Source organism: Mirounga angustirostris, unplaced genomic scaffold (assembly GCF_029215605.1).
Source record: "Mirounga angustirostris isolate CCGP_5_RB_7025 unplaced genomic scaffold, mMirAng1.0.hap1 SCAF_13, whole genome shotgun sequence".
In the NCBI taxonomy this organism is placed as follows: domain Eukaryota; kingdom Metazoa; phylum Chordata; class Mammalia; order Carnivora; family Phocidae; genus Mirounga; species Mirounga angustirostris.
Window position 1 is genome coordinate 57257875 of NW_026991721.1, and position 13006 is coordinate 57270880.

Sequence of the window (13006 nt, forward strand, 5' to 3'; positions counted from 1 at the left end):
ACCCCTGGGACTCACAGGGCCCGCACCAGCACCAGGAGGCTCATGACCAGGGCCATGGAGAAGAAGATGCCCAGGAAGAAGCGATCCATGACACGGGCCAGCCGCTTCCAGTCCTCATGGCGGCGCTGGGCAGCCCGGTGGCTGTGAAAGGTGTTCGCGATGGTAGCTACGTGGCGCAGTAGGGCTTCCTGACGGCACAGACACCGTGGCTCGCGGCAAGGAACTGCCAGAGGGCGAGCACCTCCGTCAGGAGGCTGGGGACTGAGGGGTGACTCAAGTGGCCTAGACTGCCCACAGGGCTCCCCTCGTTCCCGCACGCACAAGCCCCTTGCCAGGTGTCCCAGCAGGAGGGCCCGAGCCCAGGATGGCACTGGTCGGGCACTGGGACCACAGTAGTGCAGGTTCATGATAAGGATGGTGAGCGCCGTGGAGAATGTGACCATGGTCATGGTGGCCATGTAGTACTTCCCTGCAAGAGAGAGAGTGAGCTGGGGCCCAAAACAAGAACTCAGGGAGCCTGAGCTTGCCCACCGCCTCAACACAAACAGGCACCAGCTCACCCGCCGTGAGGCTCTCAGGACCCTCCAAACCCAATGGATGGATCCAGGAAGGAGGTTAAGGGCCAAGATCTCCTCATCCCCTATTCTTACAAGTGAGTTCTCAGAAGCTACCTGCTGCCTAATTGTTCTCCTCACTGCTGGACGCTGCACTCCCCCACAGTCCGTGAAAAGTCACACTCTCAGATGGTACACGCACAATCTGGGGCAAGTTACTGATCCTTCTGGCACAACTGGGATAACAGAACCTACCTCACAGGTTTGTGGTGGTGCCTCTCTGAGTTAATAAAAAAATGTCAAGTGCTTAGGAGAGGGCCTGGCACACAGCCAGAACTCAAGGCGTTTTGCCTGTTATGACAGGTGAGGGGTGGGGTGTCCTTCCTGGAAGGGGCCTACTCCTCTCCCCTCAATCTCTGAGGCATGCACCCAGGACGCGCCCGCCTCCCGCACGGAATCGGCGCTGCTCTGCTAGGCCGTCCAGCTCCCGCTCCCCCGCCGCGCCCCGGTGGAGGGTGGAGACCGGTGAGCAGCGGCCGGGGTGGGGGACAGTCTCCGGGCGGGGACGGCTCTCTCCGCACCCCCTCACTCTCCCCACCCCGCCACCGCCCAGCCCCGCGCCCTCGCGGCTCACCGATGAGTGGCACGCTCTCGGCCGGCGGCATGCTCTCGGCCAGCAGCAGCTGAAAGACGGTGAGCGCCAGCAGCACGGTGACGCCGAGCGACACCTTCTCGCCCGAGTCGGCGGGCAGGTGGAAGGCGAGCGGCGCGAGCAGCGAGATGAGCACGCAGGGCAGCAGCAGGTTGCACACGTAGGCGGCGGCGCGGCGGCGCAGCAGCAGCGTGAAGGTCACGTCGGGGTAGGGCTCGGAGCAGCAGCCGTAGGTGAGCACGCGCCGCCGCGCCGGCATGCCCAGCACGCGCCACTCCACGTTCTCCACGAAGTCGGCCAGGCTGGCGGCGGCGCCGCGCGGTCGCACGTCCAGCTGGTGCCCGCCGTGCGTCCACGAGCCGAACGTCAGGCCGCAGCGCTGCGCGTCGAACGGGAAGGCCGACACGTCCACGCGGCACGAGCTGCGCGTGATGGCCGGCGCGTCCCAGCGCACGGCGCCGTCGTGCCGCAGAACCACGTTGGTGCTGGCGGAGGCCGGCGGCTGTGCGTCCGCCCTGCGGGGCAGGCGGGGCGGGGCTCCCTGAGGCGGAGGCCGGGCGGACCCCTGCAGGGACCCTCTGACCCCAGGGGTCCTGTGGCTACCAGGGGCCGCGCAGAGGAGAGAGGGGGTGGCAGAGAGGGACCTTTGTGCCTTCAGAGGCTTAGAAGGGGTGGCGCCTGCTGGGCCCAAAGAGACAGATCTAGGCCAGGGCAGTGTGAAAACACAACTGTAAAAGTTGGCACCGGGGTGCTTAGTGTGATCTGCGAATCTCCTAGAGGGCCCCCGGGGAGAATATGCAGAGCCGTATGTTGTCTGGGAAACACAGAACTGGTTTAGGTCATAAAGGAATGCTCCAGAGGGTTAGGTCCTGGAGGAAGTTACCCTAGGCAGGCCCTCGGGGAGTCCTCAGAGACTTGGAGCCCGCCTGCAAGGGAGGAGTTTGCCATCGAGAGGCACTTGTGCCCCAGATCCCTCTCTGTGAGAGATACGGAACTGGCCCTGGACCACACAGTGGGTTCCCAGGAGGCATTCAGCCTGGGTTGGCTTGGGACAGGTTGAAGAGGGGGTGTCATGGAGGGGCTGTGAGCTCCTGGCAGCTTAGGAGCGTCTGGGGGAAAAGCTTCCAGGGCAGCGGGCTAACCAGGTTGGGTTGGGGGGTTGGGGAATCAGTGCATACCTAGAGCCCAGGGCAACCGTAGGGAGGGGCTCGGAGAAGGGAGGGGCCAAGGCAGGCCGTACTTGTTGTAGAGTACGATGTCCGGCCGCCACACGAGGCTGCTGGGGATGCGGATAGCATCCAGGCCACCATAGGCGTCGGGGTCCCATCGTAGGTAGGCATCTGTCCACTCCTGTCGGATCCACAGGTACAGGGTCAGCACCTGGTTCCGCTCATCCTAGTCGGGGGCAGGGAGTGGGCACAGATGTGGACGCATGTATATGCACACCCTTCCCTGTGTGTACACACTCACCTACAGAGCTCGAGACGGCACCCACAAACCCAGCTGGCTCACAGGCCAGTTCCTACCCCGGCCTGACCTTACTATGTGACTTTGGCAGTTTCTTTTCTTCTTTAGGCCTCAGTTTCCTTAGTAGTTACATGGGTGATAATCCCTGCTAGGCAGGAGCGTCAGTGTGCAAAGTGGTGGGCACACTGTGGGCACCCAGCAGTTAGTATCTGCTGTTATTGTTGTTAATATTAACATTTATAGAAATGCTTGGAGAATAATCCCAGTCTCTCATTACCCCCACCCCCACCCCGTTCCTCGACACTACCACCACAACACACCATGTCGATGATCTGGGACAATGTCACCTCCAGGGTCACGTTCAGAGCCTGGTCTGTGTCTGCCACAGGTCTCAGGGCATTTGTATAGTTGGTGAAGAGGTCATGGAAGAGCTTTCGAGCCAGCCTGCCCTCGGCTCCCAAGCACTCTGGGGGACCAGGAAGAAGGGTTGTCCATCTGAGACCCTTGGCCAGGGGCCTCTGCTCACACCCTCCACCCGCGCAAGGCTGGGGCCCTGTCACCTGCTCTGCTATCTCACGGCCACCTGACTGGTCCTCCTGAGGTCTGCTCTGTCCATCTAGCTGTGGCTCTCGTTCCTCCCTGGACTGCCTCCGCGGAAGAGTGATGTGGAGGCCGAGGAGGGAATTGCTGCTGTCTTCTGGAGCAAGGCTGACAGATTTCTTCCCCACCCTTTCCCTTCCTAAGGACATGGGTTCTGCCTGCCCTACTGCAAATGTCAGAGGGGCCCAAACAGGGGACAAGAGTCCCGCCTCTCCCCCAGGTATTGTGAACCCCATTGCCACCAGCCCCTGCTGTCTCTCAAACCTGTTTCCACTTATCCAGCTGCACATCTATGGATTTCTTCAAAGCTTCTGATGCTCTGGGCCATTCCGTCCTGAAAACACTCTCTTCCCTAGGCTTCTGTGACACACCACATTGTCTTCAGCCCCTGACTCAAGTATTGTTCCCCAGAATCCTGTCGTTGGCTTTTTTTTTTTGTAGCCCAGATTTTTCTCCTGAGCTCCAGACCCATAAATACAACAGTTCACTCCTGAATGTCCTATTGGCACCTTAAACTCTGTAGGTCCAAAATATGAACTCATTTCCTGCCCCCCTGAAACCTGTTTTTGGTTCTGTGTTCCCCCTCTCAGCAAAGCACCCATCCCCCCCACCGTGACCTCTGCCAGAAATCTGGGAATTATCCTTCCTTTCTGCCCCCTCCCCCTGCAACCCAACTGGTACCCAGGTCCTGTCAGCCATGCTGCTGGGCATCCTTTGAATGTCTAGTCGCCCCCGCAGCTTGAGTGGACCCAGCAGCAGCCTCCTCATGGCTCCTGCTGCGGGTGCAGCCTCTCTAAGCATCCCCCACATTTCTGAGATCAGGCCTTTAAACACTCAAGTCTGACCAGGCCGGTAGCTGCTTAAAACTATTCAGTGGCTCCTCATTGCCTGCTGGATAAAGTCCAAACTCAGCCTGGCATTCAACGTCCTTCATGATCTGCCCCACCCCTACCCCCTGGCTTTTCCATCACTGCTGTCACTCCAGGCAGGCAGGTCCCCTGTCATCCTCCTCAGCACCTCCATCCTCCGTGCTACCCAGATAGAGCGCTTGTGCCCAGAACAGTAGTAAAGAGAAATCGGATGTGGAGAGAGATTTGGGGGGAAGGGAACAGCCGCAGGGCCCAGAGAGACAGGGCTGGTTTACTGCACGTCACACCTGGAAGCGGTAAGAACAGAAACAGAAGGCCCAGGCTGGAGACAGAGAGACCGAGGCTGAGGCGGTGGCTCCTGAGTCCCATGGTCCTGCCACAGCAAGAGGTAGGGCAGGTCTCTGGGTGTGAGCCTCGGGACCGGACTGAGGGCAGCATCAGGCCTTGCTGGCAAGGATGGTGTGGATGATACCTGGAAGTAAGAAGTAAGACTGAGATCTCTGCTGGGCCCTGTGGCCCTTCCAGTTCTCTGACCCTCTTATTTGTACCTGCCCTTGGATTTTAGTACTTGATCTTGGCATCTGCTCATTCTCCTCCGCTGGTCCTTGCCTCTTCTGGCCTCTGTCCCTGCCCTTGTCTCTATCCCCCTCCCCCCTTTCCTCTCACTCAGCCCCTCTGTCTCCATTTCCTTGTGTCGTTTCCTCTGGAACTCTTTCTTGCTCTTTGCCTCTTTGACTTGGGTCTTCCTTCCACTCTCTTCCTTTCTCCTTCTATTTCAGCCCCCTAACTTCCTTTCTCTGTCCCCCATACCTGGACTCCGGATGAGCCTGGCACATTCTCAGCAGGACAGGGGCAGGGACTCTCCATCAGCCCTGAGCCCTCTGAGGCACAGAGCTGTAGGCCCCTCCCCTTTGCCCTTTTCATTAGCTTATTTACAGGGTTGGGACACCTGTGCCCATGGGAACAGAGCAACTGAAGCTGACACCTCAGGTTACTGGGACCTGAATTATTCAAATTGTAATGCAGCACCCAGGCTCAGCTCAAGGCCAGCGTGGGGCGTTGGAGGGCAGAGATCCTGGGGTCAGGATCTGCAAAAGACTGGGTGTGAGGGTGTGAGGGGCCAGAGCCGTGGATGGTGTTTCCTCCTAGCTCTGCCACCATTGCTGGATTCTTTTTTTTTTTTTTTTAAGATTTCATTTATTTATTTGTCAGAGAGAGAGGGCACAAGCAGGCTCCCAGCTGAGCAGGGAGCCCGATGCGGGACTCGATTCCAGGACCCTGGGATCGTGAGCAGAGCTGAAGGCAGACGCCTAACCGACTGAGCCACCCAGGTGTCCCCATTGCTGAATTCTTGAGGCTCCCTGTATTTTTTAAAAATTTAGTTAAATTCCGTTAATTAACATATAGCATATCATTAGTTTCAGAGGTAAAGTTCAGTGATTCATCAGTTGCATATAACACCCAGTGCTCATTACATCACGTGCCCTCCTTAATGCCCATCACCCAGTTACCCCATCCCCCCACCTGCTTTGAGGCTCCCTTTAGATTGTCACCTCTGCCTTCAGTGAGAGATGGAGCACATCTGTCCAGGCTAGGCACTTTGTGCCAAGCAAAGCACTCCTGTCCTGGTGGGAATGGGGATAAGCCTTAGCTGAGCTTGTGGCTCCAGGTGGCCCCACAGAGCGGGAGATGCAGCTCACATCCTCATCTCCAACTCCCTACAGCCATCCTGGTCTGAGTCTCAGTGTTCTCCCCACTGTTCTTTGTTCTGTGTTCTCCCTCTCAGCAAAGCACCCATCCCGCCCCCCCCTCCCCGCCATGACCTCAGCCAGAAATCTGGGAATTATCCTTCCTTTCTGCCCTCTCCCCCTGCAACCCAACCAGTACCCAGGTCCTGTCAGCCATGCTGCTGGGCATCCTTTGAATGTCTCACCCATGCCCAAACACCATAGGTGACATTGGGTAGCAGGGAAAACACAGGCTTTACAGGCACTTTCAGCTCTGTCTTATGAGCTGTTTGACCTGGGCAAGATACTGAAACTCCCTGGGTTTGTTTTCTCACACAGGATAATGGAATTAACAGTCCTCACTTCAGAAGGTATAAAGATTAAAGGAGACAAGCAGTAACACAAGGCAAGTGCCTAGCATATTGCCTGATGCACAGTAGTCAACCAAAGGTATTTATACTATAATCCCAGTGAGTTAGTTCGAATATTCTATCTTCAGGAACACACACTTAGATTCACAAGCCCCCAGCCCCTGGCAACCACTATTCTAGTTTCTATCTCCATGATTTTGACTTAATAACTCATGTGAGTGGAATCATGTATTTGTCATTTTTTAAAAAGATTTTATTTATTAGAGAGAGAGAAAGTGTGTGAGCAAGAGAGAGAGCACAAGCAGGGGGAGGGGAAGAGGGAGAGGGAGAAGCAGACTCCCTGACGAGCAGGGAGCCCGATGTTGGACTCGATCCCAGGACCTTGGGATCATGACCTGAGCCAAAGGCCGACGCTTAACTAACTGAGCTACCCAGTCACCTCTAAATCACATATTTGTTTTTTTCAGGTCAGCTGATTTCACTTTGCATAATATCTTCAAGATTCATCCATTTGGGGGCGCCTGGGTGGCCAGTTGGTTAAGCGTCTGCCTTCAGCTCAGGTCATGATCCCAGGGTCCTAGGATTGAGCCCAACATCGGGCTCCCTGCTCCGTGGGAAGCCTGCTTCTCCCTCTCCCACTCCCCCTGCTTGTGTTCCCTCTCTAGCTGTCTCTCTGTCAAATAAATAAAATCTTAAAAAAAAAAAGATTCATCCATTTTGTTACATGTCAGAACTTCCTTATTTTAAGGCTGTATATATTTTATTGGATGTATATACCACATTTTCCTTATCCATTCATTCCCTGAGGAATACTTAGGTTGCTTCCACATTTTAGCTAGTGTGAATAATGCTGCTCCGTATGGAAGTAGAAATATTTCTTCAAGACTTTGCTTCAGTTCTTTTGGATTATATACCCAGAAGTGGAATGCAGCACCAGGTCATATGATAATTCTATTTTTTATATTTTGAGGAATTGCTATACTACTTTCTACAGTGGCTATAATATTTTTTTCCCCCACCAACAGGGTACAAAGATTCCCATTTCTCCACATCCTTACCAGGAGCTGTTATTTTATTTTGTTTGTTTTTATACTAGCCATCCTAACGGGTATAAGGTGGTATGTCACTGTATTTGATTTACATTTCCATAATAACTAGTGGTTGAGCATCGTATCATGTGCTTATTGGCCATTTGTATGTCTTCTTTGGAGAAATGTCTATTCAAGTCCTTTGTCCATTTATTAAATTGGGTTTTGTTGTTGTGTTCTAGGAGTTCTCTCTGTATTCTGGATATTAATTCCTTATTGAGGTATATAATTTGCAGATGTTTTCTTCCATTCTATGGGTTGCTTTTTACTCAGTTGATTTATTTTTTTGGTGAACAAAATTTTAAATATTTTTTAAAGTCCAATTTGTCTATATATTATTTTTTTTGCCTGCACTTTGAAGTCATATCCAACAAATAATTGCCATATCCAATGTTGTGAAGCTTTTACCCTATGTTTTCTTCTAAGAGTTTTATAGTTTTAGTTCTTACGTTTAAGTCTTTGACCCATCCTTAATTTTTGTGAATGGTGTTTAGATAAAGGTTCAACTTCATTTCTTTGCATGTGGATATCCAGTTTTCCTAGCATCATTTGTTGAAAAGACTGTCCTTTCTCCCATTGAATGGTCTTGGCACCCTTATCAAAAATCATTTGACCATATATGTAAGGGTTTATTCCTGGGCTCTCTGTTCTAGTCCATTAGCCTATATGTCTGTTTTTATGCCCATACCACACTGTTTTGATTACTATGGCTTTGTAGTAAGCTTTAAAGTCAGGAAATGTGAGTCCTCCAGCTTTGTTCTTTCTCAAGACTGTTTTGGTAGGGTATGACTATAAAAGGATAGGAAGAGGGAGTTTTTTGGGTGACAGAACATTTTATTTTATTTTTTTAAAGATTTTATTTATTTATTTGAGACAGAGAGAATGAGAGACAGAGAGCATGAGAGGGAGGAGGGTCAGAGGGAGAAGCAGACTCCCTGCCAAGCAGGGAGCCCGATGCGGGACTCGATCCCGGGACTCCAGGATCATGACCTGAGCCGAAGGCAGTCGCTTAACCAACTGAGCCACCCAGGCGCCCCGACAGAACATTTTATATTATGACTATGGAGTGGTTATACAAATCTGTATGTGTTAAAATTAACAGAAATGCATACCAAAAGAAAAGTGAATTTTCCTATATAATAACATAAAATATAGAATTAAAATCAATTTAGTTGGTTCATAACTAATGTCATGCAGGTTTACTGTACCTGCCAAAGAAGAAAGATAAGACTTAAGAGTGAGTGGTTGGTATTTGGTGTGAGGGTGAAATATATATTCTTTTTTCCTGTACCATTTTCCTCAATAATTATTCAGTCTTTTGGGGGCACAAGAAATTACACTTAAAAATAATGTTTTGCAGGGGCACTGGCTGGATCATTTGGTAGAGCATGCAACTCTTGATCTCGGGGTCATAAGCCCCACGTTTGGGATAGAGTTTACTTAAAAAAAAAGTTTTGCAGAATACCTCAAGGGCAAAATAAAGGCTAACTTCAAGAGTGCCTCAAAACAGCAAGGAAGTAGTGCACATACAGGAGACCCAAGAGTTAAACATGCTTTTTATCTGTTTAGCTTCAATTTGCAAAATAACACATTTGGGATTCATTTACATATGACACACAATTCAAATTCTTGGGGCACCTGGGTGGCTGAGTTGGTTAAGCGTCTGCTCAGGTCATGATCCCAGGTTCTGGGATTGAGCTCTGTGTTGGCGTTGGGCTCCTTGCTCAGCAGGGAGTTTGCTTCTCCCTCTCCCTCTGCCCCTCCCCCTCACTTGTGTGCTCTCTCTCAAATGCCAGTCAAGAGGGTTCTTGGTTTCACACGGGATAAAAATCAAATTTGAGCCAGCAGGTGGTGAAAGCAATTTATTAAAGATATATACATAGGGAGAGAGAGAGAGTATCTGGGAGACTTAGAAAGAAAAAGTAAATGAATTTCATCTTTGTTCAGGGCCTGGGGGTTTTACTGGGGATGGTGGTCTAGTGTATGTGTCCTCTCAGGCATTCAGGAACTGGTTAGAACAAAGACGAGGGCCCAGGTGTTATTGCTTGGAGCCAGGAGGTCTTGGTGTTGGGATGTCTGGCTCCCGTGGTGTGGAATGCACATGATAGCTTCCTCTGGTCATTCTCACCTGGTCCTTCCTTAGATGTTATTTATTCTAGAGAATCATTAACTCTCCGTCCCTTACAAGGAGGATATAGGCTATTTGCATTACAAAGCATGTGTAAAGTGCATTGGTGGTGCAGGTCCAGCAAGAATAGAAGCCAGAAAAGTAGCAAAAGAAAAAAACCCAGCTCTTTCTCTCCTGGGGTCCCTTCAGTTTCCCTGTCTCATTTCCGTAGTATAGTCTCTGACTAAAGACTGATGTGTAAATTGGTGTTTACCTGAAAAAAAAAAGCTAAAATATTTCTTATAACATATTTACTGTATTTTGGGGTGAAAATGTTATATTGAAAAAAAATCCAAAAGTTTGTGGGTAACTTTTAAGAAGCAGTGGGGGTGGTGGGGGTGGGAACACAAAGTAAAAAAAAATTAACTGCACAGTAACTATATGATTTAAGTCTCTATTTTGAAAATAATGAATCAACACATACAAAAAGACAAGGGATATACAATAATGAAATAATGACTCTTAGCCCTGATTATCATTAGGTGGAAGGTTGATGGGAAGTTATATAAAGGGTGAATAAGATTGACAACACCTAAATCAATAATCTTTTTTTTTTTTTTTTAGATTTTATTTATTTGACAGAGAGAGACACAGCGAGAGAGGGAACACAAGCAGGGGGAGTGGGAGAGGAAGAAGCAGGCTTCCCGCGGAGCTGGGAGCCCGATGCAGGGCTCGATCCCAGGACCTGGAATCATGACCTGAGCCGAAGGCAGATGCCCAACGACTGAGCCACCCACGCGCCCCCTGGTTCTCGAATCTAAAGGACAAATGACCCAGTTACTTTAACAAAGGGCATTAAAAAAAGGGGGGGGAAGAACATTGGTAATAGATTAAGATACTTGAGACTTAAAAAAAAAAATCAAATGTAAAGTGTGGACCATGTTGAGATCCTAATTCAAACAATTCAACCATGGGGTGCCTGGGTGGCTCAGTTGTGTCTGACTCTTAATTTCAGCTCAGGCCATGATCTCAGGGTTGTTGGTTCGAGCCCGGCATTGGGCTCCACACTCAGCATGGAGTCTGCTTGAGATTTTCTCTCTCCCTCTGCCCTTCCACACCATGCTCATGCAGGTTCTCTCTCTCTCAAAAATAAATAAATCTCAAACAATTCAACCATAAAAATATAGTTTGAGACAAGTGGGGAAATTTGGAAATGCAGAGGGCATTAGTTGCTATCTAGGAATTATTGTTAATTTTGTTGGTAGGACAAGGGTGCTGTGACTGTGTTTAAAAAAATTTACCTGTTAGTGGGGTGGCTGGGTGGCTCAGTCGGTTAAGTCTCTGACCCTTGATTTCAGCTCAGGTCATGATCTCAGGGTCATCAGATTGAGCCCCACATCAGGCTCTGCCCTGGGTGTAGAGCCTGCTTAAGATTCTCCCTCTCCTTCTGCCCCTCCCCCCATTCACACATGCCGTCTCTAAAAAAAACAAACAAAAAAAATCACCTGTTAGAAATGCTTAGATATTGATGAAATGATCTGCCTTAGAAATACCATTGTGGGGTGGGTAGAATAACAATGGAGGTAAAGATTAAGTAATATTGGAGGATTGTCACAAGTGTTCATTGTGGATTCATTATACCATTTTACTTTTTCATAGGTGAAAATCCCTACAGTAAAAGGTTAAAAAAAACCCTTAGGAAAACATAAGAAATGAATGCAGAAATCAATACATTACAATACAGAACTCTGGTAAAATTGGGTCAATAAGAGGAAGAGCTGATTCTTTAAAACGGAACAAAAAATCTAGAGTAATTTTCTGTTAATACAAAGTAGCAACTGAATCAAAGAGTAAAACATCTGAAAAGCGCAGCTACTCTGCAGGCCTTGGTTTGGCTAATCCAACATTTAATCTCCAAAATTTTCCTGACTTTGATTTTGGCATTACTCCAGCACTCTGCCAAGGAAATACACTTATTTTGGATGTTGTATGATTCTACAAGTCTGTTGAGTTTTGAGAAAATGGATTCCTGCTTTTAGATTATTTAGAAACTTAAAATTTTTTTATTTTTTTTTAGAGAAATACTATTTTTTTTTAAAGATTTTATTTATTTGACAGAGAGAGCGAGAGAGGGAACACAAGCAGGGGGAGTGGGAGAGGGAGAAGCAGGCTCCCCACTGAGCAGGGAGCCCGACGTGGGGCTCGATCCCAATCTTTATCATTAACTTTGGTGGGTTTTTTTGTTTTTTTTAAGATTTTATTTATTTGACAGAGACACAGTGAGAACGGGAACACAAGCAGGGGGAGAGGGAGAGGGAGAAGCAGGCTTCCCGCAGAGCAGGGAGCCCGACGCGGGGCTCAATCCCAGGACCCTAGGATCATGACCTGAGCCAAAGGCAGAGGCTTAACGACTGAGCCACCCAGGCGCCCCTATCATTAACTTTGAACTGTAACTTGTCTCTGATGTAACACAGCTGCTATGAGAAACATTTGACTTAGAGCCATATATATATATATGAAATACTAGTTTTAAGAGTAAATACTGCCCATATTCACAATTCTTAACACTTCTAAAGGCTAACCATTTCTATAGCACACTCTCTTTTCACAAAACACCTCTCACAAGGAAACCACAACAGGACTTCTTTGCCAGAAGCCCAGCAATGCTCTGTGACTCAGGTTCACAGTCAGTAATGGAGGGAGATTCCCAGGAGTTACCCTTGTCCTTGGGGTTCTAAATTAAAGGGAAGCCCCAGATCCACTCTGCTTTATCTCCAAATTCCTCCATGTCCCAGTATCTTTGGCCTAATCTTAACTGGAATTTGCTCACACCTTCAGTTTAACAGAAAAAAAAAAAAAAAAAATCCAAATAGTACACATCAGACTTAATCATTCCCTCTGGAAAACAGCTGTGTTTAGCAGCAACATTCATGATCATCATCCCCTTTACACAATGGAAAATGAAATTAAGAGTGAAGTGTGACCCGAGATTTAAAAACAAACAAAACCCCCAGAATAAAGAGCCAGGCTTTGAATCCTAAGTATATTCCTAAGGGCAATGAGACTCTTCCCCTATCCCCCACTGGGAAGCCAAGCACATAAATATATGCTTATAAATGTATTTATATAAATATAAGCAGTCAGGGGCACCTGGGTGGCTCAGATGGTTAAGCGTTTGCCTCTGGCTCAGGTCATGATCCCAGGGTCCTGGGAATTGTGAATATGGGCAGTATTTACTCTTAAAACTAGTATTTCATATATATATATATATGGCTCTAAAACTCATCAGGCTCCCTGCTTAGCGAGGAATCTACTTCTCCCTCTCCCTCTGCTGCTCCCCCTTCCCCCTCCTCAAGCTCTCTCACTCTCTCAAATGAATGGATAAAATCTTTATATATGTATAAGTAGTCAGGATTAATTAATAGTCTCGACCCCCTCACCCTAAATTTGCCCTAATAAATTTAGCCTTTGACTGTTCTTTCTTTAACCCATGACCCATCTCCCTTTAGACTGCAAATCAACTGAGGCCACTGTAAAGATCCTTGGAGTAAGAAGGCTCAAAAAACACAAA

The 13006-nt window shown here is 48.8% G+C and overlaps 1 protein-coding gene across 1 annotated transcript; it reads right to left on the bottom strand.

Annotated features, from left to right (window-relative positions):
• Window positions 1-10: 10 nt before the first annotated feature.
• On the bottom strand, window positions 11-12873 carry CHRNA10 (cholinergic receptor nicotinic alpha 10 subunit). Its single transcript, XM_045894324.3, has 5 exons — window positions 10737-12873; window positions 2994-4614; window positions 2447-2601; window positions 1189-1721; window positions 11-469 (listed from the first exon to the last, which is right to left on the bottom strand). Exons 2-5 carry the CDS (start codon window positions 3561-3563, stop codon window positions 12-14), a joined length of 1716 nt encoding a protein of 571 aa, XP_045750280.3. The 5' UTR covers window positions 3564-4614; window positions 10737-12873; the 3' UTR covers window position 11.
• Between the last annotated feature and the right edge of the window lie 133 nt (window positions 12874-13006).

Coding starts and splice junctions, on each gene's coding strand:
- CHRNA10 (XM_045894324.3), bottom strand. CDS start 3,563: ATGTGCAGCTGGATAAGTGGAAACAGGTTTGAGAGACAGCAGGGGCTG. Junction 2,602..2,993: donor TGTCCCAGATCATCGACATG/GTGTGTTGTGGT, acceptor GCCCCCGACTAG/GATGAGCGGAACCAGGTGCT. Junction 1,722..2,446: donor GACATCGTACTCTACAACAA/GTACGGCCTGCC, acceptor CCTGCCCCGCAG/GGCGGACGCACAGCCGCCGG.